The sequence below is a fragment of the Lissotriton helveticus genome, chromosome 5_1, assembly GCF_964261635.1.
Source record: "Lissotriton helveticus chromosome 5_1, aLisHel1.1, whole genome shotgun sequence".
In the NCBI taxonomy this organism is placed as follows: Eukaryota; Metazoa; Chordata; class Amphibia; order Caudata; family Salamandridae; genus Lissotriton; species Lissotriton helveticus.
Genome location: NC_136065.1, coordinates 1,297,961,420 through 1,297,985,941, shown reverse-complemented (window position 1 = coordinate 1,297,985,941; position 24,522 = coordinate 1,297,961,420). Strand labels below are relative to the sequence as shown.

Here is a 24,522-nt window from a genome sequence, read left to right as displayed (position 1 = left end):
GAAGCTCCCACCGGACTGTGAAGTATTTGCAACATGGGAGGTAGATTTCCAGACTTCCCCAAGGCTGACCCGAGTCCCCAGCAAAGCTAAGACCCGCAGCCCTCGTGGGTACAGTGAAACTGGTACCCCTGGGCACCGTGCACATTTGCAAGTGCATTCGCTTCTCAATAATCCTTGAGGCTGTGCGTTAGGTTACTTGTATCCAAGACCCCGAGCAGCTTTTCCACTGAAGATTGCTGGCCTACACTCCATGAGTGTTCCGTGAGCTGGCCTTTTGTGTTTTTGCTCGAGGTACCTTCGCTATCCCTGGTCTGTCAACTGGTGGGTCCCTGAGAAGGCAACTTTGGCTTTCCTTGGGCTTCCCTGGTTGCTCCAGACATGCCCTGACTCTCCACCACTTGGGGAGTCCCCTGGACCTTGCTGGTCCACACCAAAGCATCTTTTCTTTTGCTGCGTGGGTTGCTGTTGCCAAGATTTGTTGTTTTCAATCTGGGCACCGATGCTGTAGCACTCAACATCCTTTATGGGACAGCTGAATCCAGATCCTGGTCATCATCGACGCCTCCTAGTCCTCGTGGCTGCAGAGCCAAACTTCACCTCTTCGCACCTGAAGCACCCAACATCGGTGAGCATTTATCTATCGTGCCCCGGGTCACTGGCAAGTGACCCAGACTCTGTCCCCTCTGCTTTCAGGTTCCTCACATCTTTGATCCAGGCTTGGAGACTTTTCTTCTTCACGACAGCAGCACTTTGCAGCAGGTCACCATTGAAAACAACAACGATTCCCGACACCATTTGATACCTACGCACCCGGCTTCCCTGGAGCTCCGGTGGGTGTTGGCCCTAGAACCCCTTAAGTCTAAAGGGGTTTGCTCAAAGTCCTCTCCTAAGTGTCCTTTATCTTTAAAATTCCAATTGCGACTTTCCCCATAGAAGCTAACGGCGCTCACAGCTGTGTCCTCGCACTGCACGCGCCCCCTGTGGGCCCTGTGTGTCACTACCTTGGGTGGTTCCTTGTGGTCCCAGCGATTCTACAGGCTCTAGGCCTTGTGTCTAGTCAATACGTGGTTCTTATACCACTTTCTTTGTAGGGTGTTTATCTAAGGACCTGTATCGATACTCCAATTTCTGACCAGTGTCTGGTTATAAATCACTAATATCTAAACAACGGCACAGAAACCCGTTTCATAAATTAGTCATAGCGCATGCTGTCACATTAAGCAAGCACTATTCCTCCAGCCCCCTAGAAAGCACACCGAGTTCTCTAAACAAACCAAGCCTCCAGCAAACCTGGGAAATCCCCGCTGCTATTGTTTTGATTTCGTTCGAGAACTCCTGTAAAGAATGTAAGAACGACCAGTTCTTAATTGACGTCTTATGTCCATCCTTACGTCAAACCCGGCACCTCTCAGGTATAAATATACCGACACTGCCCTAAGTAAAGACACGGTGGTGATGAGCTTGGAGCAGCGACTACTTGCCGGAGAGCCCAGCTGATGCGAGAGCCTACGGACGCTGCCCCTCCCTTTTTGACGCGCTGAGGAAAAACGCTGCCTTTCCTCTTGCCGAGGAATCCAGCCTGCAGCGTTTCCAGCTTGCCCTCGCGGGTAACTGGGATACCGAGTCCTGAGAAAGAGATACCAGCCCTCCTGCCTTCTAAATCCCAGGTATTGAACTGACTAACCCCTTATAGAGAATTCTTGAGTCAGACTCTTGGCAAAACAAACTTAACTTAAACTGCTACTTACTTACTTCCTCCCATGTATTAGGCTCAGGTCAGGTACACCGGGGTAGGCGTAGTTAGAAGCACCAGTTGAGTACGATTAGTCAATGTATATATGTATGTATATCTTTTATCCATTTTAAAGTAACATATGGCTAAGAAACCATATCAATGCTTTTACAGTATTATTTTATAATTCTGCTTTTACTGTATACATTTTACTTAACTATAAGTATTACAATTGTAGCGATTCATTTCTCTTGTATGAGAAAAGAGACTGATCAATAAATAACACCTTTTATTGAAAACGCCCGTCTCTTCTTTTCTCTACAAATCTGGTGAAACTAAGTATGCACGTATTGACTGAGTAAAATAGCTGTCTTTTGTTTTCACACGACTCTAGAGATACACTCTTGATCAGGGAGAGCAAAGTTGTCATGTTCTATGGTTGTCAGAAACTAAATCCCTTCTTGTCTATCCAGGGAGGTTAAACTCCTCCTAGCTTATTCGAGAAAGTTTCTAGTGAACTCTGAGCTAGCTGGCACACACAACTTAAGTCTAATATCGTCATTAGAAGACCTAGTTAACCTCAGTCCTACGTCTATACTATTGAAGATATTATTCCAATGCGCAGAGCCTATTGGGAATATAGGAACTACACTACATCTTAACATATGGTTTGGTCACCCCCTGGGGCCCTATGTATATTGTGCTATTTACTGAAGTTCTATTTTGCTTAAAGTGTGTACTGTGCTCTGTAATCTCTTAAAGAGATTACTAGAGAGTGTTTAGTAATAAATACATATATTTTATATATACCTTGTGTGGTTCTCCTTTCATTTAGCCATTCAAGAGATTTCAATCTGGTAAACCAAGCGGCTTTACACTTCTTTAAGACTTAGCCTGGAGGCTGCTCTCCATAGCTACCACTAGGATAGCTTTCAATAAAGGTTGTCTTAAACCTATCATCAATAAGGGTTGTTTGGACTGGTGCAAGGTGCCCACTATAACTAGTGGACAGCATATGCCAGGCGAACTCATCACAGTGGTGACAAGTCCTTTGTTTTAAGGCAGGGCACAGTCTATTCAGTTGCAAGTGGTGGTGTGCCCAGATACGCCCACTTCATCTTGTCAGTTCATGGCCCATCCAGGCACATCTAATCCTTCTATTGTGTGGCTGTGTGTGAGGAATAAGCAAAGTCTAGCTGTCAACTACACCCAGTCATGTGACCAAGGAACAGGCTACAGACACCAAATGGTTAGGGCAGGAGAATGCCAACTTTTTAAAGTGGCATTTTCAAAATTGTAACTTAAAACCCAACTTTACAATTAAGGATAATTTTTAATTATAATTTCTCATACACCAAAAATGAAGGGTTTAACTGTTCCCAATCAAGAGTTAGTATTTATTAAATGTCAAACATTAACTCAATGTTGTCCTACGGGAGAGGCAGAGCTTGCAGTAGTGAAAAACAAATGTAAAAGATTTCACTACCAGGACATGTTAATCTTAAAAGCACATGACCAACTTTATAATTGCACTGTGCCCAGCTCTCTGGGTTGTGTAAGGCCTAAACTATGGGTAACTTATATGTATTAAAAAGGAAGGTTTAGGTCTGGCATAAGATTTATTTTTGCTAGGTCAAAATCGCATATTAATATTAAAAGTCCTCACAAAGGCTGCAATCAGTGCTGGCTCCTCCATTATTGCGGAGGAGCGTTGCTCCACCTGCTGCCAGCGCAGCAGGCACACACATTCATAAAATGGAAATAAATGCTATTTTATTATGTGTGGCAGGCTCACGCTGCTTCAGCGCAAGGGCAGGGGGCAGGGCTGATTAGAGCAATAGCACTCATGTTAGCCCCCTGCCAGTGCAATTCCAGGGCTGAAAAGCCAGCAGAGGGATTGCAGCCACAGGCCATGAGCCTCAAAATGAGCGCTGGGTTAGCCTACTCCAACCAATCCTGGTGCTGCAGTGCAGCGCCAGGATTAGTTGGATTTGCGTGGTACAAGGAAGGAAGTCCCTCCCTATCTGCCGGAGTGTGAGGAGAGTGCCGGAACGAGAGACGGCGACCGGAGCCAGTGGCCAGCAACATACATATGGTGAGATTTTTGGACATTGTGCCACACCATATTTTTATGATGCTGGCTGCTACTGGCTGCAATGGCAGGCCTGAGACATGTTTAATAAGGCTACTTAAATGGGTGGCACAATAAGTGCTGCAGGTCCGCTTGTAGCATTTCATTTAAAGACCCTGGATACAGATAGCACCTCATTACTAGAGACTTACAAGTAAATGAAATGTGCCAATTAGGTGTATGCCAATTGCAACATGGTTAAAGGATAGAGCTCGAACGCCTTAGCACTGGTTAGCATTGGTAAAGTATGCCAACAAAAACATGTTCAGAAAACTGGACGGTGAAGGCAAAAAGTCTAAGGATGACCCTGCAGAATGAGCCAAGTCCAACACTCATATTAAGCAGGTATCAGCAAAGTGATTTTATATTTTACATGTATTAAGTAAACAAAAATCTTACATCCTATAATCACCAGAGAGAACTGTTTTTCATGCACTTATAGCATCACGTCTTGATTATTCTAATGTCCTTTATTTGGGAATTAATTAGACATTGTATGCAAGACTGCAGATTATGTAAAGTGCAGCGCCCCTCTTGGTTCTGAGGATATCAAGATACCACTCCATTTCTGATGTTATAAAAGGTATAAATTGATTGCCAATCTGGAAACAGTCTATGTTTAAGGTCCTGTATAATTCACATAACGTTATGTTGTAGGACAGGTTCCATCAAGGACATTTTTGGGTAGTACATGTCGAGAAGGCCTCTCATATAGCTCAATAGGAGGGATGTGTTGGTTCCCAGAATTAGACGAAGCATATGGGGGTAAAGCATTTTACTTCCTTACATCTGAAATGTTTACCCAGCAAGATGAAAGCCATGGAAAATCATTCTCAATGTCGGAAAGTCATTCAAACCTGGCTCTTTGTCCTACAAATAAGAGATTGGCCTATTTTATTAGGATAGTTTATCTCAGCACCAAGATGCTTCCGGGTATAAATGCACTTTAAAAGTGTTTATTATATCATATCCTAAAAACCTACATGTGAGAGATGGGCTAAAGATAGATGAGGGGCAACATTGGAGGGTGACAGTGAGGGATTCTATGTGGAAGGAGGTCATGTAAGGTTGTGGGAACCCAACAAATTATTGTCACACCAAGCGCTACCAGCACTTAAGTTAGTCCTACTCATTATCAACAGACACAAAAACATGTTCATCTAATTGTTTTAAGCAAGTCTCTCATCCATCTTGGTAACCACCCACATTTAACAGGAAGGGGGGGGGGACAATGAATAACCATTAACACCTCTTGGCCCTTTTTTCGAAACATGAAGCTATTCACCACCTGCCCTTCATGCTGGGCCTAATTCACCAAAATTAAATAAATCCACCCTTTGAGGTTTACAACCCCGCATGTATGTAGATGTATTTATTTTCGGAATTCGTAAACGTTTTTGGGTTACACTTGAACACATACAATAGTCTCAGGTTTCCAGTAGTACGAATTCTAATTTTGCACTTTTATTTGTAGAAAAAAAAATCAGAAGAAGTGCAAATTTACTTAATTACTTTTTTTTCCACATAGCAATATTTCCCCCATGAAGAAAACATTTTGCCTATATCCCCACCAGTTTTTGGGTGTTCCCTTACCCTTCACACCCAGGAAATACATTCCTTCCTGCCTTAAATAGGAGTATATCTCCAAACTTTTCAGAGTGAAAAGGGAGTTGGAGAGGAATTTGTAAACTCGTAACAAACATGTAAAATCGTGGGTGTTAACTAACTCAGGGAAGATTTGCACCCTATCACACGCATACCCTGCCCCCAACCAAACTTCTAATAGATTTGCTAACACAAATATATTTTTTAGGGAATAAAACCATATACTTGTGCAAAACTAACTGCTGTGACTTTTTAAAAGTAAATTTTCACTCATAAATGCAGTCTTTTCAGTGTGAAACTTTGATTTAAGTGCACAAATAACTTTAAGAATTAGGGGCCAGATGTAGGAGGCCATTTACCGACCGGTAACGGCCGAAATCGGCCGTTACCGACCGGTAAATGGGTATTTGGGATGTAGGGGCAGCATTTTACAGATTCGGTAAATTTACCGAATCGGTAAATTTACCGATTCTGTAAAATACCGAATCGTTTTTTTTACCGATTCGGTAAATCCCAGATGTAGGTGGGACTCTTCTGAGTCCCAAAGGCCTTACAGATTCGGTATTTTACCACCCAATCCAATTGGGTGGTAAAATACCGAATCCAGGTGTGCATGCACATGTGTGCATGCACACCTAGCCATGTGACAGACAGACATGCCCTTAGGGCATGTCTGTGTGCCACATGGCACACATGCCCGTCTTTGGGGTGCTAGAGGGTGTCAAAGTGACACCCCCTGCACCCTTGCTGCAATCGGTATTTACTGAATCGGTAAATACTGATTCGGTAATGCCCATTGATTCCTATGGGCCTCAGTGCCCATAGGAATCAATGGGCATTACCGAATCGGTATTTACAGAATCGGTAAATACCGAATCTTAACGATTCGGTATTTACTGATTCAGAAATACCTACATCCCCCTCCCTCTAATTTACCACTTCTTAAATACCGAATCGGTAAAATTGGGTATTTAAGAAGTGGTAAAATAGAATTACCTACATCTAGCCCAAGGTACATTATATTTCTGTTGATCTGCTTTCAACTAGACAACATGCACATTTCACCAACACCACATTTAGGGCCAGATGTAGGAAGGCCGATTTTGTTCGTTACCGACCGGTATTTGGAGTTTGGGATGTAGGGGCATGTTAAAATACAGATTCGGTAATTTTACCGAATCGGTAAAATACCGAATCGATAAAATTACCGAATCTGTATTTTGACATTTAGGTAGCACTGTAATCGGTGCTACAGGGGTTTAAGAATTCGTTATTTACCACTAACTAGATGTTGGTGGTCAATAATGAAAACCCTTTAAAAAACATTTCTTTTGCTTTTTAAACAGTGCCATGTTGCAGACATACATGCCCTAAGGGCATGTATGTCTGCAACATGTGCACCCATGCACAATTGAGGGGTGCAACAGGGTGTCAAAGTGCCACCCTTCAATGTTTCTCCCAATTACCGAATCGGTATTTACTGATTCGGTAATTGACATTCATTCCTATGGCAATTACCGAATCGGTAAATACCGATTCGGTAATTAACGAATCATACCGATTCGGTAATTAAATCGAAAAAATTACCTACATCCCGATTGCCAGTTCTTAAATACCGAATCGGTATGATTCGGTATTTAAGAATCGGTAATCTGGGATTACCTACATCTGGCCCTTACTCTTTACAGTTGTATGTGCCTCACCTGAGGAGTGAGATGTTCCCTCTGACAGAAAAAATATACACACATGCAAACACACAAACACATGCACACACACAAACACATGCACACACACCCACATACACACACACACACACACACTCTCTATTTTTGTTAAGTACAGCAGAGGTGGTAAACATCAGCATGAGAATGTAAGATGTTCTTCCTACTTAGCGGTCCTGAATGACCACTTGTTAGAAAAAATACAAACACACTTTCCATTTTTGTGATGGGAGTGTAGCAGAGGTGGAAAACATCAGCATGACTGTGTAAGATGTTCTTTCTACTTAGCTGCCCTCAATTATCACTTGGCAGAAACAATACCTTGCAAGGATCTCTGGCCCCTTTGTGCCGTGGTATATTCCTGTGATTCTTCCATTTATTGGTTCTGAGGAACCATTGTAATACTTAAGATTATCCTCTCTGGGGTAAACAAGCCCATCCTCCACCTAGATAAAATGTGAATCCAGTGGAGTTTGTGAGTACAGATCGCACCCACTTTTTACCCAGATTCCGCTTTTGTCAGGGGGTCCTTGCACACCCCAGGAATGGTAATCCTAAAAATGTGTATGATGCGGTGGATTGCTGAAGTGACAGTAGCCCTTTCTCCCACACCTTGGAGTTCAGGGAATCAATGGAAATTCCCTGGGGTGCACCAGCCATGAAAATTCTGAGGGATTCCTTGGCAAATTACACATTTGGGGAGCTACTACTACTTCTGAGGTGGCAGGCAAGAGCACCATCTTCCCTCCAGGCCATGTAAAAGTTGTATGGAGAATACCAGCAACCAATTTTTACTTGTTGGGGGTTTTGTGGCCAGATGTCAGGGACAGTTGTCAAGGCACAGATGTCATGTATGATGGCTCTGCATTCAATCGAACAATCAGGGCATTGTGAAGCGTGCTACTCACCCGTAAGGTTCTGAAAGTCACTGGGGAGGGAGGGGGGTGCAGCTCCGGTCAGTCGAAGAGCCAGGTTTTGAGGGTCTTCCTGAAAATATGCAGAGCGAGGGCGTGTTGATGTTGATTGGGAGCTCATTCCAGGTCTTTGTCGTGATGTAGGAGAAGGCTCTTCCACCTGTTCTGGCTCTGCAGATGAGTGGGGTTTCGGCAAGGGAGAGGTTGGCTTAAAGGAGGTTTCTCTTGGGTATGTGGAAGGAGAGTCTTTCATTGAGATATTGGAGTTTGGTGTTGTGGAGGCATTTGTAGGCCTGAGTGAGTATCTTGAAGGTTACTCTCTTCTCTATGGGGATCTAAGGGAGGTCTTGCAGGTGTTGGGTGATGTGTTTGTGTCATGGGATGCTGAGGGCGAGTCTGGCTGCAGTGTTCTGTATGGCCTGGAGCTTGCAGAGTAGAGATTTGTTGATCTCGGCATAGAGAGTGTTTCTGTGGTCCAATCTGTTGGTTATGATTGCTTGGGAGACGGTCTTTCTTGATTCTGGGGGGTCCATTTGAAGGTCTTACGAAGGATGAAGAGGGTGCTGAAGCAGGTGGAGGCGACGGCGTTGATCTGTCGTGTCATGGTGAGGGAGGAGTTGAGTATGATACAGAGGTTCCGGGCATGGTCCTTGGGGTAGGTGGGCTGCCGAGGGTGGTGGGCCACCAGGTGGTGTCCCATGCAGAGGGGGAGTCTCATCCAGCATGCAACGTCCTTCATTCCTTCCTGGAAGCTGAGTCAGGTGGTGAGGGGGTACTTAGTGAGGGAGAGGAAGAGCTGAGTGTCGTTGACGTAGGATACTATGCTGAGCCCATGCTTTCTGAAGATGGTGGCTAGAGGAGCCATGTAGATGTTCAAGAGCGTGGAGCTGAGCGACAAACCGTGGGGTACTCCGCAGTTGATCAATATGAGTTTGGAGAGGAAGGGTGAAAGTCTGACTCTTTGGGTTCTGCCGGTGAGGAAGGAGCAGATCCAGTCGAGGGCAGTTCCATGAATGCTGGAACTGTGAAGACTGGCAGTGAGAGTGTGGTGGGAGACGGTGTCGTAGGCTGCAGTGAGGTCAAGTAGGATCAGGGCAGCGGTGTAGCCTTGGTCAAGGAGGGTGCGGATGTCATCTGTGGCAGCGAATAGGGTGGTCTTGGTGCTGTGGTTGCTGCAGTATCCTGATTGGGAGGGGTCGAGGATGGAGTTCCCTTAGATGAATTTCGTTAGTTTGACGTTGACGATCTTCTCTGTGACTTTGGCCGCGAAAGGAAGGAGAGAGATTGGTCGGTAGTTCTTGAGGTCCGTCGGATCTGCTGCAGACTTCTTCAGGAGTTGCGTGACTTCTGTGCATTTCCAGTCATCAGGGAACGTGCCGGCTTCGAAGGTGGCATTGATGATGCATCGTAGTACAGGTGCATTGGAGGCGGTGGCTCTGTGGAAGGTGTGTGGAGCGTAGGGGTTCATTGGTGCTCCTGAGTGAATGCATTTTATGGTCAAACGCGGTGTCTTCGGTGGTGACTGAGGTCCAGGAGAGGATGGTGGGCTGGTTGTCGTGGCGGGGGGGGGGAGATTGGGTTCGGTGTCTGGAGTCTGTTCATTGAAGTCGTCATAGAGGGATCTTATTTTCAGGTGGAAGTGGGAGCCGAGTTTGTTGCAGAGGTCCTGTCAGGGGTTGACCTCTGTGGCTTCGCTGGGGGGGCTTGGTGAATTCCTGATTGATGCTGAAGAGTTCCTTGGAGTTGCTGGCATTGGGGTGGATTTTGTTTCAGATGAAGGTCCTTTTGCAGGATCTGATGAGTTGGTGGTATTTTGTCATGGCGTTCTTGCAAGTGGTGCTAGCTTCCAAAGTTTTGCTGTTTCTCCAGCTCTTCTCGAGGTGTCTGCAGGTCTGGATTCTTGGAGGTCGGCGGTGAACCAGGTGGCCTTCCTGGGGTGCTGTCTGTTGGGGTTGCGGAGGGGGCGAGCTTGTCTACACAGTTGGTGATCCATCTGTGAAGTTCTTAGGCTGTGGTGTTGGCAACGGCGAGGTGGGGGGCATCGCTGTTGAGGGTGGTGTTAAGGTGCTTTGCAATTGGTGGGGAATTAGCACATTTTGTACGATGCACAGACACCCAAACGCTTAGATAGATGAAAGACCTCAAGACGATTGTTTATTCTTCAAAACATCACTTTTCTACCCTACATGTCCCCAACCTTCTGCTCTCCTAACTTCTTAAGTACCCTGATCTCATACTCACGTCATCATTCCTCGAGGGATCAGATTTACTAAATTTCCTTGACCTGGATTTCTCTGAGGTGATACCTCCATTATTACATTGTGGAATTGGGAAAATAGTGCAGCACCATTTTTACAAAGATTCATGAGCTGCATTAAAACATGTTTTGTGTGAAATTAAGTGTAAGAAATGTGGGTATCAGGAGGGTGAGTACCCTCCTCAGAGAACAACCACAACCCTTGTCAGGATGTAACCTTAAAGTTTCTAAATTAACCTGAGCTCAACCCCCGTTAGCAGTGGCACAGATTTAACTTACAAGCTATGTGTAAAGTATCTATTCAGAACTCAAACAGTAATAAAGTTAAAAAAAATCCTTATCCAATTTTTTAAAAAGAGCACATTTTAATTAAAAAAGGATACCAAAATGGCAAATCATCCAATAAGGACAACAAAATATATGGATTTTTAAAATTGTAAGGTACAAAATAGCACCAAGAGGTCATCTGGTTGCACTTGGACAGTACTTTTTTGAAAGTTAAGGCCAACCATGATGGAGTGCGGGCCGGATGCAGAAACCAGATTCGACCCAGTCAGAAGTTTTTCGCTTTTGATGTAGTCCTTGGAATAGAAGTCAAAAATCCTCAGCGGGGCAGGGGAGCAAGCTGTAGCCAAAGAGAACTCCACTTTGTTGGATAGCTGCTTGACAAGGTCTTGGTGAAGCTGTTAACTTTTGACGGGAAAGTTCAGAGGGGAGAAATTTGTATTTCACACCCAGAGAAGAACCTTTACTGGCTGGATATTTTTTGTGGCTTCGCACAGTGAAGATTTCTACCTTTAGGTTTAGTCACTTTTATGGAGCTTGAATTCTTCCAGCAGGGCAAGGCTGCGGGATGTTGGTAAAGAGGCTTCCACAAGACTGCAAAATCCTGCTGAATTGGTATTGCTGCTGCAGAAAAGTGCAGAGCAGGAGCAACCTTTGACAGATCAGCTTGGCAGGTTGGTTCCCTGCCTGTTCTTGGAGCAAAATGTTGGCAAAAAGTTTGTATGGCTCAGATTTTGGTGTACACTTTGACACCAACCAATGGTATAGGACCTTAGGGGTCAAGTGTCACTCCAGCTGATGCTAACAACAGGCTACAGGCCAGGTCCCGTTGTAACTGGTCAGCTGGGAATACAGGAAAAAGGCCTTTTGAAGCTTGTTGTGTCCCTGTAGCTCAAACAGGTGGTCAATCTAAAGATCAAGGGAGTCACTTCTGGGGTTCTGGGTACCAGGAAAGCAGGTCCAATCTTCTCAAGTCTTCTGACAGAAGGTCCAAACAGTGTTCTGAGGAGAGTACTGTGGGTGCCACATTTCTGCCTTGCACCACCTTGTGGATGGGGGTGACTCTTGGCCCCACTTTAACCAATGATGTGAAAGTTTCCAGGGGCACTTCTACCCCCTTAATCCCTTCCATCGCCATCCGACGTCACAGTGGGTGGGTGCAGAGGTTGGCCTTGGGCCATCCGAACTCCGTCCACTCAATAAATCACCAGCACCACGGCGGAATCCGCGTCACGTCAAGGTGTTAAGCAGCCCTTCCTGTGTGCCTGACTGCAAACTATCCCTTGGAGCCCCTCTCTGCCCAAAAAAATAATATGGCAGAACCTTTCTGCCCATGTGCAGAGCTCTTGTGTCCACCCCAGAGTTGTGGTTAGGAAAATGAGTAACCCCTCCCCTGCGGTCACTATAAAATAGATCTGGGAGCAGCTCCTCTCCTACTGGGCATGTTGCCTGGCTGGCTAGGTGAACAAAAAAATGGGCAGGCCCAGGTGTTAGCTACATCTACCTGTAGCAAGACAGGCTTCTCTGGGGTTAATTATGTTCCTGAGCCTAGCCCAGATCATCAGCCTCCTAGAGAATCAGAAAACCTCCCCACACCCAAGGCCTTTGTCTTAGTTCTGAGAGAAAGGTGCATCTTATCAAAGGGGCTAGTCAGCTGCCAGGTTACAGTAGAAAGCTCATTCAAATGGGCTACTAGAGGCTTTAGGCAGGTAACAGGTAACTTTCTAAAAGTGCCTGTTCTAAAATAGTTATTACAAATCTGAGCTTATATTAAATATTTTTGAAAAAGTCCAAGAATTAACTTTATGGCTGCTTCATAGGCAGAGATAGCGGTATTAACTTTTGATTTTGCATAGCGTTGCTTTCGTATAAAGCAGAGAACTCTGCTACAGTGAAAATAGCTTTTAGGACTTTTCACTGTAAAGACATGTTCATCAATAAACTTTTACATGTCCTACTTTTAAAGCAATGCACTCTCCTTAGTAGTCTAGTAATGGTACGTTCCTCTGACATCTTTTCTAATGATAATTTAACATGTGTGGGCTTTTTAAGCTGAAATTGTATCCAATTTATTTTGTTGAATCTGCTGAAATAATGTGCCAAGTTTTATGCAGGGGGATTGGGGGATGTTCTTCTGTTACGGTAACAGGGTTTGGTGGGATTTTCTATTTGCGGCCATTTTTACTCACCGGGGCTGACTAGAGGCATCATCTTTGGTCAGGCTGTGCTCTAGTAATCCAGCATTAGGCATATGTTGCCTTCACTTTTAGGCAGCATCGTGGCATAGATGCACAAAGCGGGCGCTCCACTGGCGCACCTTAAATGCCTCAAATGCAAACATCTCTGTGGCTTTCCACGTCCAGCATTGGCGTCTCAGACATCCCTGTACGTACTCAGGATTCTATATGGGAGCTTAGGGCCCTTATGCTACTTCCACCTTCCCAATAAAACTGATTGCTGAGGCATGCTCTGGCCTGTTCTCCTGCCAGTTAGCCACCTTGGGTTTTCCAGGGAGACCACTGCTCCTGCTCCTTCTGTAGAGGTTGACATTAACATTCAGGATAAATTCAATGTGAGATGCAATCAATTTAATGAATGCTTGCTCTATTGATCAATGTCCGCTCCCTTCATAAGCATGCTCCCTACATTTCTGTTTAAGTAGTCACAAATTAGATGTACTGTTTATGACAGAAACCTGTCTAAATGTTTCCTCTGCTCCGGACTTTACCATGGCTATCCCAGAGGGATATTTTCTGGTCCATTACGATAGAAGTCACAAAAAAGGTGTGGAGTAGCGATAGCTTTCAAGAATCCTATGACATGTTCCACCTTTGAGCTTCCTGAACTCCAGGTTGCTGAGAGCCTTGACTTTCATCTCTCGCTGTCAGCACAATCTTCCTTTTCAGGTGTGTTGATCTATCACCCCAGGCTATGCCAGGAATTTAATTAAATCTCTGGAAGTGTCTTTGCCCCCACTGCGGCGGGCACATTTTACTTTGCTGGGCTACCTTAACCTTCGCATTGATGATCTGTTGTATCAGCCAGCAGCTACTTTAATTGAGACAATGCTTTTGCTCAATCTGCCTCATCTGGTAACCTTACCAACTCACTCTACAAGGCACACTATTAACTTGGTATTTTACAACAGCCTTTGGCGATCTGCCCCCCTCCCCCCTTCAGCATATACCCTAGCCAGATCACTTCTTGACTACTTTTAAATGGAAAAGAGAGAAGTTAAATCAGCATGCCGGTCCCACTGACCCTACTGTCTTCTGGACCTGGAAGAAGGCAAAGGTTGCTGAATGGGTGGAACTTCCAACCAATGCCTGCACCCTCCTAACTAATTATGTTGGCCTGGGTTTAGAGACTGTCAATTCCTGCCTTGCTGGTGCAGTGAACCAATTAGCCCCTTCTCAAGTGGTGAGGGACAGAAAAGGTAGGCAGTCTGCTTCCTGGTTCTCCACTTCTCTGGTTGCTAAAAGGAAAGGCTTCATAAAACTTGAGAATTTGGCGTAGGGATTATTCCGCCGAGAGCAAATTGACCTATAAAACTGATCGTAGAGAGTGTCATGCCTCTACTAAACAGGATATAATCAACTCTGCTCTTGCAACATTTTTTATATTGCTAAATAATTCTTTTGTTTCAAACCCGGCAAAAGGGCTTCCACACCCTCCCAGGATTTGTGTAATGGGCTGGCAGCATCCTTTGAAACTAAGATTGCCAATATCCAAAAGACTCTTCCTGCTTTACAGGAGTGCCTTTCTTCTGCTAGACCTGACATTATGGGTAGCAAGTTCGACCAGTTTAGGCATATCTACCTTAAGCAATGAACTCTGGAGTAATGAAAGTTGAGGGCCCCCCCCCTGCAAGGTACATGGAGGGGCCCCCGCTCCAGATTTTATCAGGAGCTCTCAGGCCTGAGTACTGTGCTGAGGAGTACCCTGCAGCACGGGGGCTGCGGGGCCTGTGTTACGTCACTGGCAATAGACTAAGGCCATTCATGAGTCTAAATCGGGTTCCCCTATGGATACCTGCCCCCTGCATTGTTGGCAGCGGTGGTGGATGTCCTCAACCCGGCGATCAACAGAATTCTTAGCCTCGCTCTATCCTCTAGGGGCCTCCCTGCTGCTGATACACTTGCCAAAGTGATCTTACTCCTCAAAAAAACCCTCTCTCAATCTTATCATTTTTAGTAATTATATACCTATCTCTCTGTTGGCAGTTATTGCTAAAATGCTAGAAAACATGGACAACGATCAGCTTTCTGACTACCTGGAGCAAGGCAAGCTACTGCATCCAAGCCAGTCGGGCTTCCATTCGGAAATGGCGGTACTGTAGTTTTCTGAGCACATCAAGTGGTTGTTACATTAGGGGAAAAAATCAGTACTTATTCTCCTTGATCTATTGGCCTCATTTGATACTGTCCCCCACACCATTCTTTTACATCATTTGGTTAACAATTGGGAACAATGCATGGGATCGGTTAAGTCCAGAGGTCAGTCGGTCTGGATAGCACGTTTCACCCCTGAGGTTAGAGCAGTTATCCAGGTGTCCTCCAAGGCTCCTCCCTGTGTTCCACCCTTTCTTTGATGTTTTCACGTCACCTTTGGCCTTTGTAGTGGATTCCTTTGACTGGAAAATGATCTTGTACGCTGATGATACCCAACTGCTCTTTGCCTGTGAGGGACCCTCAGCCTTGATTGAATCTGCCTACAAGGACTGCATGCTTGCATTCTCTGAATTAATGCAGGGCAGTCAACTTCAATGCAACACCAATCAAACAGAAATTCTTCAGTTTAGTTCACATGCTTTGAATTGGTGGGAAGACTTCCGGCCTGCCCCTTCTCCTTCATTGGTGGCAAAAGAAATTGGGGTCAAGTTCAACAATCTTTTATCCATTCTCCACAGCAGTGAGTCAGTGCTTTGCGACGCTCCGTACACTGAGGAAATTTCTTTTCACTGCAAATTCATGCCTTGATTGCCTTGCGCCTGGATTACTCGAATGCTCTTTATCTGAGAGCGTTAGAAGCCCTGCTAAGAAGCCTTCAAGTGGTCCAAAATGCCTTTGCTAGGCTCATTATGCACCTGCCTAGGTGTATCTCTATCCCCTCATACTGAAATCCTTACATTGGTTGCCAGTCAGGAAGCAGATTTTATTCAAATCTCTTGTTTTGGTTTACAGGGCATTGTTTCTAGCCAGTCCAGGCAACTTCAGTAGAAGTGTGTGCCTTATCGCACCTCTAGAGTGCTGCGCTCAACTTCTGCTGTGTCGCTGATTGTCCCGCACATTATGCGCTTGAGGAAAGGTAGCAAAGCTTTTTCATTTGTAGCTGCTAAAGCATGGAACAAGCTCCCTTGTGATCTGCATAAGATTCATCTTGAGGCCGCCTTTAGAAGGCAATCGAAACCCTGTCTCTTCTCCTCTAGGGCTTAAGGCACCTGTGCCTGGATGCATATCATTTTGCTTTGTTTGCTCAGAGCACCAGAACACTCTCTGAGTAGTCATGCACTTTATAAATTCACCATCCATTCATACATTTATGGGCAGCAGGGCCTGTTTGGGGTGACTTATTAATATTTTAAAGGAGGTTGCAGGTCTTTTGAAAGGGGTTTATTCTGACAGGTTGAGTTTGCAGTTTAAACATGCACAGTGGCAGACCTTGCAGTTATGTGTCCATTGTCACTGCAATGGGTGGCACCATGAGTGCTGGAGCTCACTGATGAGACTTAACTTACAGGTCCTGTGACACTTTTGCACCATATAATAGGGAATGATGTTTAAGTTAAATATGCCAATCATGGGTATGCCAATTCGTCTTGTTGAAAGGGGTAGGGAGCACAGGCACGTTACCACAAAAACAGTCAAGGCAAAAATATGGGGGGATACCAAGCAAAAGATGGTCATTTCCAACACTAAGCATTGAGCTTTGACACTAAGGCAAGCCATCACTTTTTCTTGAAATTTGTACTTTAGGGACACATCCATAATACATTCTAAGGGAAGGCAGACACCCAGAAGTAACTTGTACAAAATATCTGTAAAAATTAAACATGATTGAGATGGCAAAAACATTCTGTATTCCGCTTGCGCCAGTACGTTTTCCTGCAAAGCTATACCATGTTTCTTCAGTGTATCTGACGTTGTGCGAAATTATATGAGTGTTTGTGCTTGTGCTATTATTGCCCAATTGTGTCAGTGGCGCAACAAAATTTCAGGAGGTCCCCCTGTAAGGTACATGGAGGGGCCCTCCTCAGGGCTCTCAACCAGGAGCTTTCAGGCCAGGGTACTGTGCTGAGGATGCCCCCTGGAGCTCAGGGTCCCCCCTTACTGTTGTATCCCCTATGTATAGATAACACTCCGTGCTAAAAAGCCATTTTGTGCTGGGCTCCTGACAAGTTGTCAGCGCAAAACATATTTTGATCTTTGCTGTGGTTTGCAACACAACATACTCCTTATCCTTGCGCTGAATATTAGGAAATCAAGGGGCATATTATCACGAAAGTTATCGCCGGTTTAGCGGAAGAAAACTGCAGCTAAAGCGGCGATAATGGGCTTGATAATATGCCTGGAGAATTCCAATGGAAGCCCATGTTCACACCAGAACATGGCCCATTATCGCCGCTTTAGCTGCAGTTTTCTGCCACTAAACCGGCGATAATTTTTAACGCCGTTCTTGATAATAAGCCCCTATGTTCTTACTCGGGATAGGCTACGATGACTGTTGAGAAATCTCAGACTCTAACCCCCCTTCAATAACCCCCCCCCCCACCCCCCCCCCCCCATTTCACTGACTAAGCTTTGCCCCTGCAAAAACCTGTCTGCGTGTTCTGTAACGGAGCATCAAAGCCTTGTCGGGGAAGCAAGAGATGCCACCACAGTGAGCCCCTTTGCCCCCTCGCCGCCCGGCCTTCCATAGAAATGTGTTGTCTACTTTCATCGAACAGTATAAATACCAATCTGCACTGGTTGTGTCTTCTCTCTTACAGCTCACTGGGTGCTGCATCCTTGGTTTTGGGATATACATTTTAATACACAACATCTATGGAGTGTTGCTTCCAAACAGCCCCTCCATATCCATTGGGAATGTCCTGGTTATCATCGGCACCATTATAATGGTTGTGGCCTTCCTAGGCTGCATGGGCGCCATTAAGGAAAACAGATGCCTGCTCATGTCAGTAAGTACCCACGCTTGTTTATTATGAGTACTGCATCCGCAAACATGAATACTGTGTCCTAAACTCAGATGGAAGGTAACACCAATTGAGTAAAGTTCTGCTGCCCTTGTGTTGTGACATTCCAGGCCTTCAAAGCTCAGGAAACCCCTCTGATGTGTACTTGCATTGGTATCTGGACCGTTAAGAGCTAAAACAGATGCAGACGTATTGTGTTCTTATTTTAGAGCTTGATGCCAGTTTGAGCAGTTTAGATTGCACTTACTCACGTTTTTACACAAGTAGGAAACTGCCCATGCCAGATGTGATAACATTTGAAAAACAGGATGATCGTGGGCCGAGTGTGTGCAAACATCATTTGCTCTCATTGTGCTGCATTAATTACCGTCGAGACACCCTATTCCAGGCTTTCACAATTCGTTAGTCCCTTGCTCTCTAGTCGGGTAACAGTTATAATTGTATTTAGCTAATTATCAAGTTATGAGCATTTTTGTCATCTAATTTTGTTACACTATACTAATGATACGCGATCGGTGCTCATGATTGGCTCACATATACACTGTCCAAGAGTGGTTACTACTGCAGTATTGGCAATTAACAAAGCCGTGGACGGAAGGGCAGAAAAGTTTGATTTGACCTTGACCAAAAACCATTGCACTGCTAGAGGTTATAACTGAGTCTTAACCAGTTCCTCAGTGCAAATATGGCTGTAGGTAGTGAAGCAATCATTCTGATTCGTATTGCCACTGACTGTCCTTAAAAACGCTGAAATCAGTTTCTACCGCGAGCTCTATGAATTGTCAAGACCTCTTTTTCAGGTCTAACTTCCAGGAGAGCATCAAGGATTACTAATGGAGGTTTTGGTGATTTAGAATATCGAGTTCAGGCAGCATATGTATCACTCACAATAAATGTAATGTCCAGTGTTATTCTTTCATCAAAAGGCGACTTTTAATATTATGAACTCAGTGTGTTCAGTAACTTTAAGACATATTATGGCACTTGTAATACTTTGTGTTTCTCCAGTAAATACACTACAACCTTTATGTGTGCCGCCAGGGGGTATGGGGAGAGACAAGCGGGGACGCTTAGGGTTACAAACACAGCAGCATTTAACCTGAATAGCCAACTTTAATAGCTAAATGCTCAGGTTCTCTTCAGGGCCTCAGCAAGTGGGCCGATGGCTCAGTGGTGAATGGGCGAACTGGGCAGCATTGCCAGTGACTGCCTTTCAGAAGGAGCTTTCCGTTTAAGATGCAGCTCCTTCTTGAAATGCGGGTGCAGGTAGATGGCAGTAACAGGGTGCTGCCTCTTCAATGCTGTGCTGGTCACGCAGATGACCAGTGTTGTGTTACAAAGATATTTATTTCTGTAACTTGTGGTTGTCTCAAAAGGATGCTGGCACTTAATCCGTGGATCAGGATGGGCACAAGGACTCCCAGCACTGGCAGGCCCCCAACTCCAGTTGCCAAGTCAAGGTCACGCATGTCTAATGATATACTTATAGTGCTCATCAGTTACTCACATGTAAGCTATATGAGAGTGGTTATTAGATTACTACAACACTCACAATCAATGATACAGAGGATGGAGGGGCAGAAAACCTGGATTTTGCCTTTAGCCCTTACAGTGCTAGAAGATGTAACAAAGTCCTAACCAGATCCCCAGTGCACATGTGACTGCAGGGCAATCCTTCTGACTAGTATTAGGGGAGCTACTCAGCAGGGTGTAATGTATTTTCGGCTGCTTCAACTTCTTCTCTCTGGTCTTCGATAACAGTCATTCTCTCTTGAGCTATAGTGCCAGATTCAGGTTTCAGCTCTCTTCTCCTTCGGATAGCTTTACTTTTGTTTCTCAGAGCCTTCTGGCTGTCTCTTTAAGGGAATTCCTGGTCGAAATTCAAGCCTTTGGTGCACTGTCGTGGTGAACATGTTCTTCAGTATTGCTCTCCAGGCCTTGTTAAATCATGTGTAGTTGATAGGTTCCTAATTGGTCCTTATGCTTTTTGCATTCTTTAAACCTGCATTCTTTAAACCTGACATACGTCAGAAGTTTCCTCATAACATTTCTGATGCATATATGAATGACTGTGCACCTTAGAAAACACCCTAATGTTTTTATATTTACAATCACCAGAACTTATCCAATGCTTTACAACGGCAGTCAAACCTCTATGCCATAGACCAGGATGGGGAAAGGAGAAAGGGAGAAGAAAGAGCAGGGTGATAGGCAGCACCTGCACCCTATCGTAAAGTCCAGAAGATTAAATCATTTCAGTAGATCATGTCCCCTACTAGGTACATGGCCCATACATTCTAATCCGCTCTAATAATGAAACCCAATATCCAACCTATTTTGTGACAGCTGCACCATAACCCACCTCATTACCTAAAAATGTTTCACAAGAGTAAGACCCATGTTCCGCTAAACTCAATCTGACCCTTGCAGCTGTCTCTGGCAGCACTTTCCCAGCCCTGAAACAGTCCTGCGGTACACACACCATGCATTCACCACTGAGTCAAGACAGAAAGCGCCTTCAAAGATAACCATTCACAGCACAGTCGGATCCCACAATCCTCACTTCACATAGAAAGGACAACACACGAAACACACATTATAAGTCGTGCACAGGTACCATCAATCCAATCTACTCGTGCAGATTGGAGATGACTCATACTCAACAAGCACCAATAAATCACTGCACCCTACAGCTACATAGCTCACAGGTAAAATGGGGATTATAACCACCCATTTCACACATATCAGGATTATAACAGTACAACCCCACTGTAGGTCAGTGTTTCCCCAACTGTAGGTCAGCACCCACTGGTGGGTTGCAAGCGGATTTTTGGTGAGTTGCAAAAGTCCTGATCTATATGTAAGTACTATTTAAAATGGTTAGCCCTGTATGTGCACCATTGTGAGCATTCCCAAGCAAGTGTCTGGGTGAACCTTTCAGTATTTGTTGCTGCTGTTTGTTTTACTTCACAAAGCGATTTCAACAGACATTGTGCTCACTATAGGTGATCATACACAACCATACCACTTGTGTACAACTTTCACTCATAAATTAAGAAATATTGATGTGGCATTATGGTCAGAGCTGTTGACATTGGATCTGGGGCACCAAGTTCGAAGTACTTGTGTTGGCTCAACATTCTTTGATTCTGAGTGAATCACCTAGTCTCCTGTCCTTATAATGAAGTTAATCTTACCTTGTGTAATGCAATCTAGTGCTCATGTAAAATGTGTCACCGACCTTAGAGTGTGTTTGCATTTTTGCATTATATATATATATATATATACATATATATATGTATATATATATATATATATATATATATATATATATATATATATGTATAGTTTAGCAAAAGCTCTCGAGCTTTGAGAGAGAAACACGACGCTGCTTCACACCATCCAGCATTGTTTAGCCTCGCTGTTACTTGGTTGCAAACCCCTTTGGTTTCTTTGTAGCGGTCCGACGCGTTTCGAGGCTTGGAACGCCCCGTAATCATGGAAGCTCAATTAAGGACATGACGGCCATGTGCAGTGTTCGTATTTATTGGTTTTCTTCCTCGAACACTAACGCCTTGGGTGGGTGTGTTTTCCCAGCTGCCGCCTGGCATGCTGGTATCTGAAGTCCCTGTAGCACACAGCAAACGTTAATACCTTGAGTAGGCTCAGTTCCTTAATTGTTGATAGCGCTGTATACATCTGCCTTGAGTAGGACAAAGAGTTGTTGGCATCCAAGTGTCATCTCCCTTGAGGTAGCGTGCATTGTGGAAATGAAGGTTCGTTTCCAAAGCCGTTTCTCATTCGACTTTGCAGTCTTAGGAGTAGTCAAAGGGGTTTGCAACCAAGTAACAGCGAGGCTAAACAATGCTGGATGGTGTGAAGCAGCGTCGTGTTTCCCTCTCAAAGCTCGAGAGCTTTTGCTAAACTATAAATTACACGGCTGCCTCGGCCGTGGAGAGGCGAACCAGTTACTCCTAAGACTGCAAAGTCGAATGAGAAACGGCTTTGGAAACGAACCTTCATTTCCACAATGCACGCTACCTCAAGGGAGATGACACTTGGATGCCAACAACTCTTTGTCCTACTCAAGGCAGATGTATACAGCGCTATCAACAATTAAGGAACTGAGCCTACTCAAGGTATTAACGTTTGCTGTGTGCTACAGGGACTTCAGATACCAGCATGCCAGGCGGCAGCTGGGAAAACACACCCACCCAAGGCGTTAGTGTTCGAGGAAGAAAACCAATAAATACGAACACTGCACATGGCCGTCATGTCCTTAATTGAGCTTCCATGATTACGGGGCGTTCCAAGCCTCGAAACGCGTCGGACCGCTACAAAGAAACCAAAGGGGTTTGCAACCAAGTAACAGCGAGGCTAAACAATGCTGGATGGTGTGAAGCAGCGTCGTGTTTCCCTCTCAAAGCTCGAGAGCTTTTGCTAAACTATAAATTACACGGCTGCCTCGGCCGTGGAGAGGCGAACCAGTTACTCCTAAGACTGCAAAGTCGAATGAGAAACGGCTTTGGAAACGAACCTTCATTTCCACAATGCACGCTACCTCAAGGGAGATGACACTTGGATGCCAACAACTCTTTGTCCTACTCAAGGCAGATGTATACAGCGCTATCAACAATTAAGGAACTGAGCCTACTCAAGGTATTAACGTTTGCTGTGTGCTACAGGGACTTCAGATACCAGCATGCCAGGCGGCAGCTGGGAAAACACACCCACCCAAGGCGTTAGTGTTCGAGGAAGAAAACCAATAAATACGAACACTGCACATGGCCGTCATGTCCTTAATTGAGCTTCCATGATTACGGGGCGTTCCAAGCCTCGAAACGCGTCGGACCGCTACAAAGAAACCAAAGGGGTTTGCAACCAAGTAACAGCGAGGCTAAACAATGCTGGATGGTGTGAAGCAGCGTCGTGTTTCCCTCTCAAAGCTCGAGAGCTTTTGCTAAACTATAAATTACACGGCTGCCTCGGCCGTGGAGAGGCGAACCAGTTACTCCTAAGACTGCAAAGTCGAATGAGAAACGGCTTTGGAAACGAACCTTCATTTCCACAATGCACGCTACCTCAAGGGAGATGACACTTGGATGCCAACAACTCTTTGTCCTACTCAAGGCAGATGTATACAGCGCTATCAACAATTAAGGAACTGAGCCTACTCAAGGTATTAACGTTTGCTGTGTGCTACAGGGACTTCAGATACCAGCATGCCAGGCGGCAGCTGGGAAAACACACCCACCCAAGGCGTTAGTGTTCGAGGAAGAAAACCAATAAATACGAACACTGCACATGGCCGTCATGTCCTTAATTGAGCTTCCATGATTACGGGGCGTTCCAAGCCTCGAAACGCGTCGGACCGCTACAAAGAAACCAAAGGGGTTTGCAACCAAGTAACAGCGAGGCTAAACAATGCTGGATGGTGTGAAGCAGCGTCGTGTTTCCCTCTCAAAGCTGGAGAGCTGTTGCTAAACTATAAATTACACGGCTGCCTCGGCCGTGGAGAGGCGAACCAGTTACTCCTAAGACTGCAAAGTCGAATGAGAAACGGCTTTGGAAACGAACCTTCATTTCCACAATGCACGCTACCTCAAGGGAGATGACACTTGGATGCCAACAACTCTTTGTCCTACTCAAGGCAGATGTATACAGCGCTATCAACAATTAAGGAACTGAGCCTACTCAAGGTATTAACGTTTGCTGTGTGCTACAGGGACTTCAGATACCAGCATGCCAGGCGGCAGCTGGGAAAACACACCCACCCAAGGCGTTAGTGTTCGAGGAAGAAAACCAATAAATACGAACACTGCACATGGCCGTCATGTCCTTAATTGAGCTTCCATGATTACGGGGCGTTCCAAGCCTCGAAACGCGTCGGACCGCTACAAAGAAACCAAAGGGGTTTGCAACCAAGTAACAGCGAGGCTAAACAATGCTGGATGGTGTGAAGCAGCGTCGTGTTTCCCTCTCAAAGCTCGAGAGCTTTTGCTAAACTATAAATTACACGGCTGCCTCGGCCGTGGAGAGGCGAACCAGTTACTCCTAAGACTGCAAAGTCGAATGAGAAACGGCTTTGGAAACGAACCTTCATTTCCACAATGCACGCTACCTCAAGGGAGATGACACTTGGATGCCAACAACTCTTTGTCCTACTCAAGGCAGATGTATACAGCGCTATCAACAATTAAGGAACTGAGCCTACTCAAGGTATTAACGTTTGCTGTGTGCTACAGGGACTTCAGATACCAGCATGCCAGGCGGCAGCTGGGAAAACACACCCACCCAAGGCGTTAGTGTTCGAGGAAGAAAACCAATAAATACGAACACTGCACATGGCCGTCATGTCCTTAATTGAGCTTCCATGATTACGGGGCGTTCCAAGCCTCGAAACGCGTCGGACCGCTACAAAGAAACCAAAGGGGTTTGCAACCAAGTAACAGCGAGGCTAAACAATGCTGGATGGTGTGAAGCAGCGTCGTGTTTCCCTCTCAAAGCTCGAGAGCTTTTGCTAAACTATAAATTACACGGCTGCCTCGGCCGTGGAGAGGCGAACCAGTTACTCCTAAGACTGCAAAGTCGAATGAGAAACGGCTTTGGAAACGAACCTTCATTTCCACAATGCACGCTACCTCAAGGGAGATGACACTTGGATGCCAACAACTCTTTGTCCTAC

General features: G+C 45.2%; 1 protein-coding gene across 2 annotated transcripts in view; it reads left to right on the top strand.

Moving 5' to 3' along the window:
* CD53 (CD53 molecule) overlaps positions 1-24,522 on the top strand; it is a 269,108-nt gene that overhangs the window by 171,064 nt on the left and 73,522 nt on the right. For both annotated transcript variants that reach the window (XM_078644132.1, XM_078644131.1), the window contains exon 3: positions 17,634-17,822. In XM_078644132.1, coding sequence (XP_078500258.1) covers positions 17,634-17,822 — 189 coding nt within the window. The remainder of the gene's footprint in view (positions 1-17,633; positions 17,823-24,522) is intronic.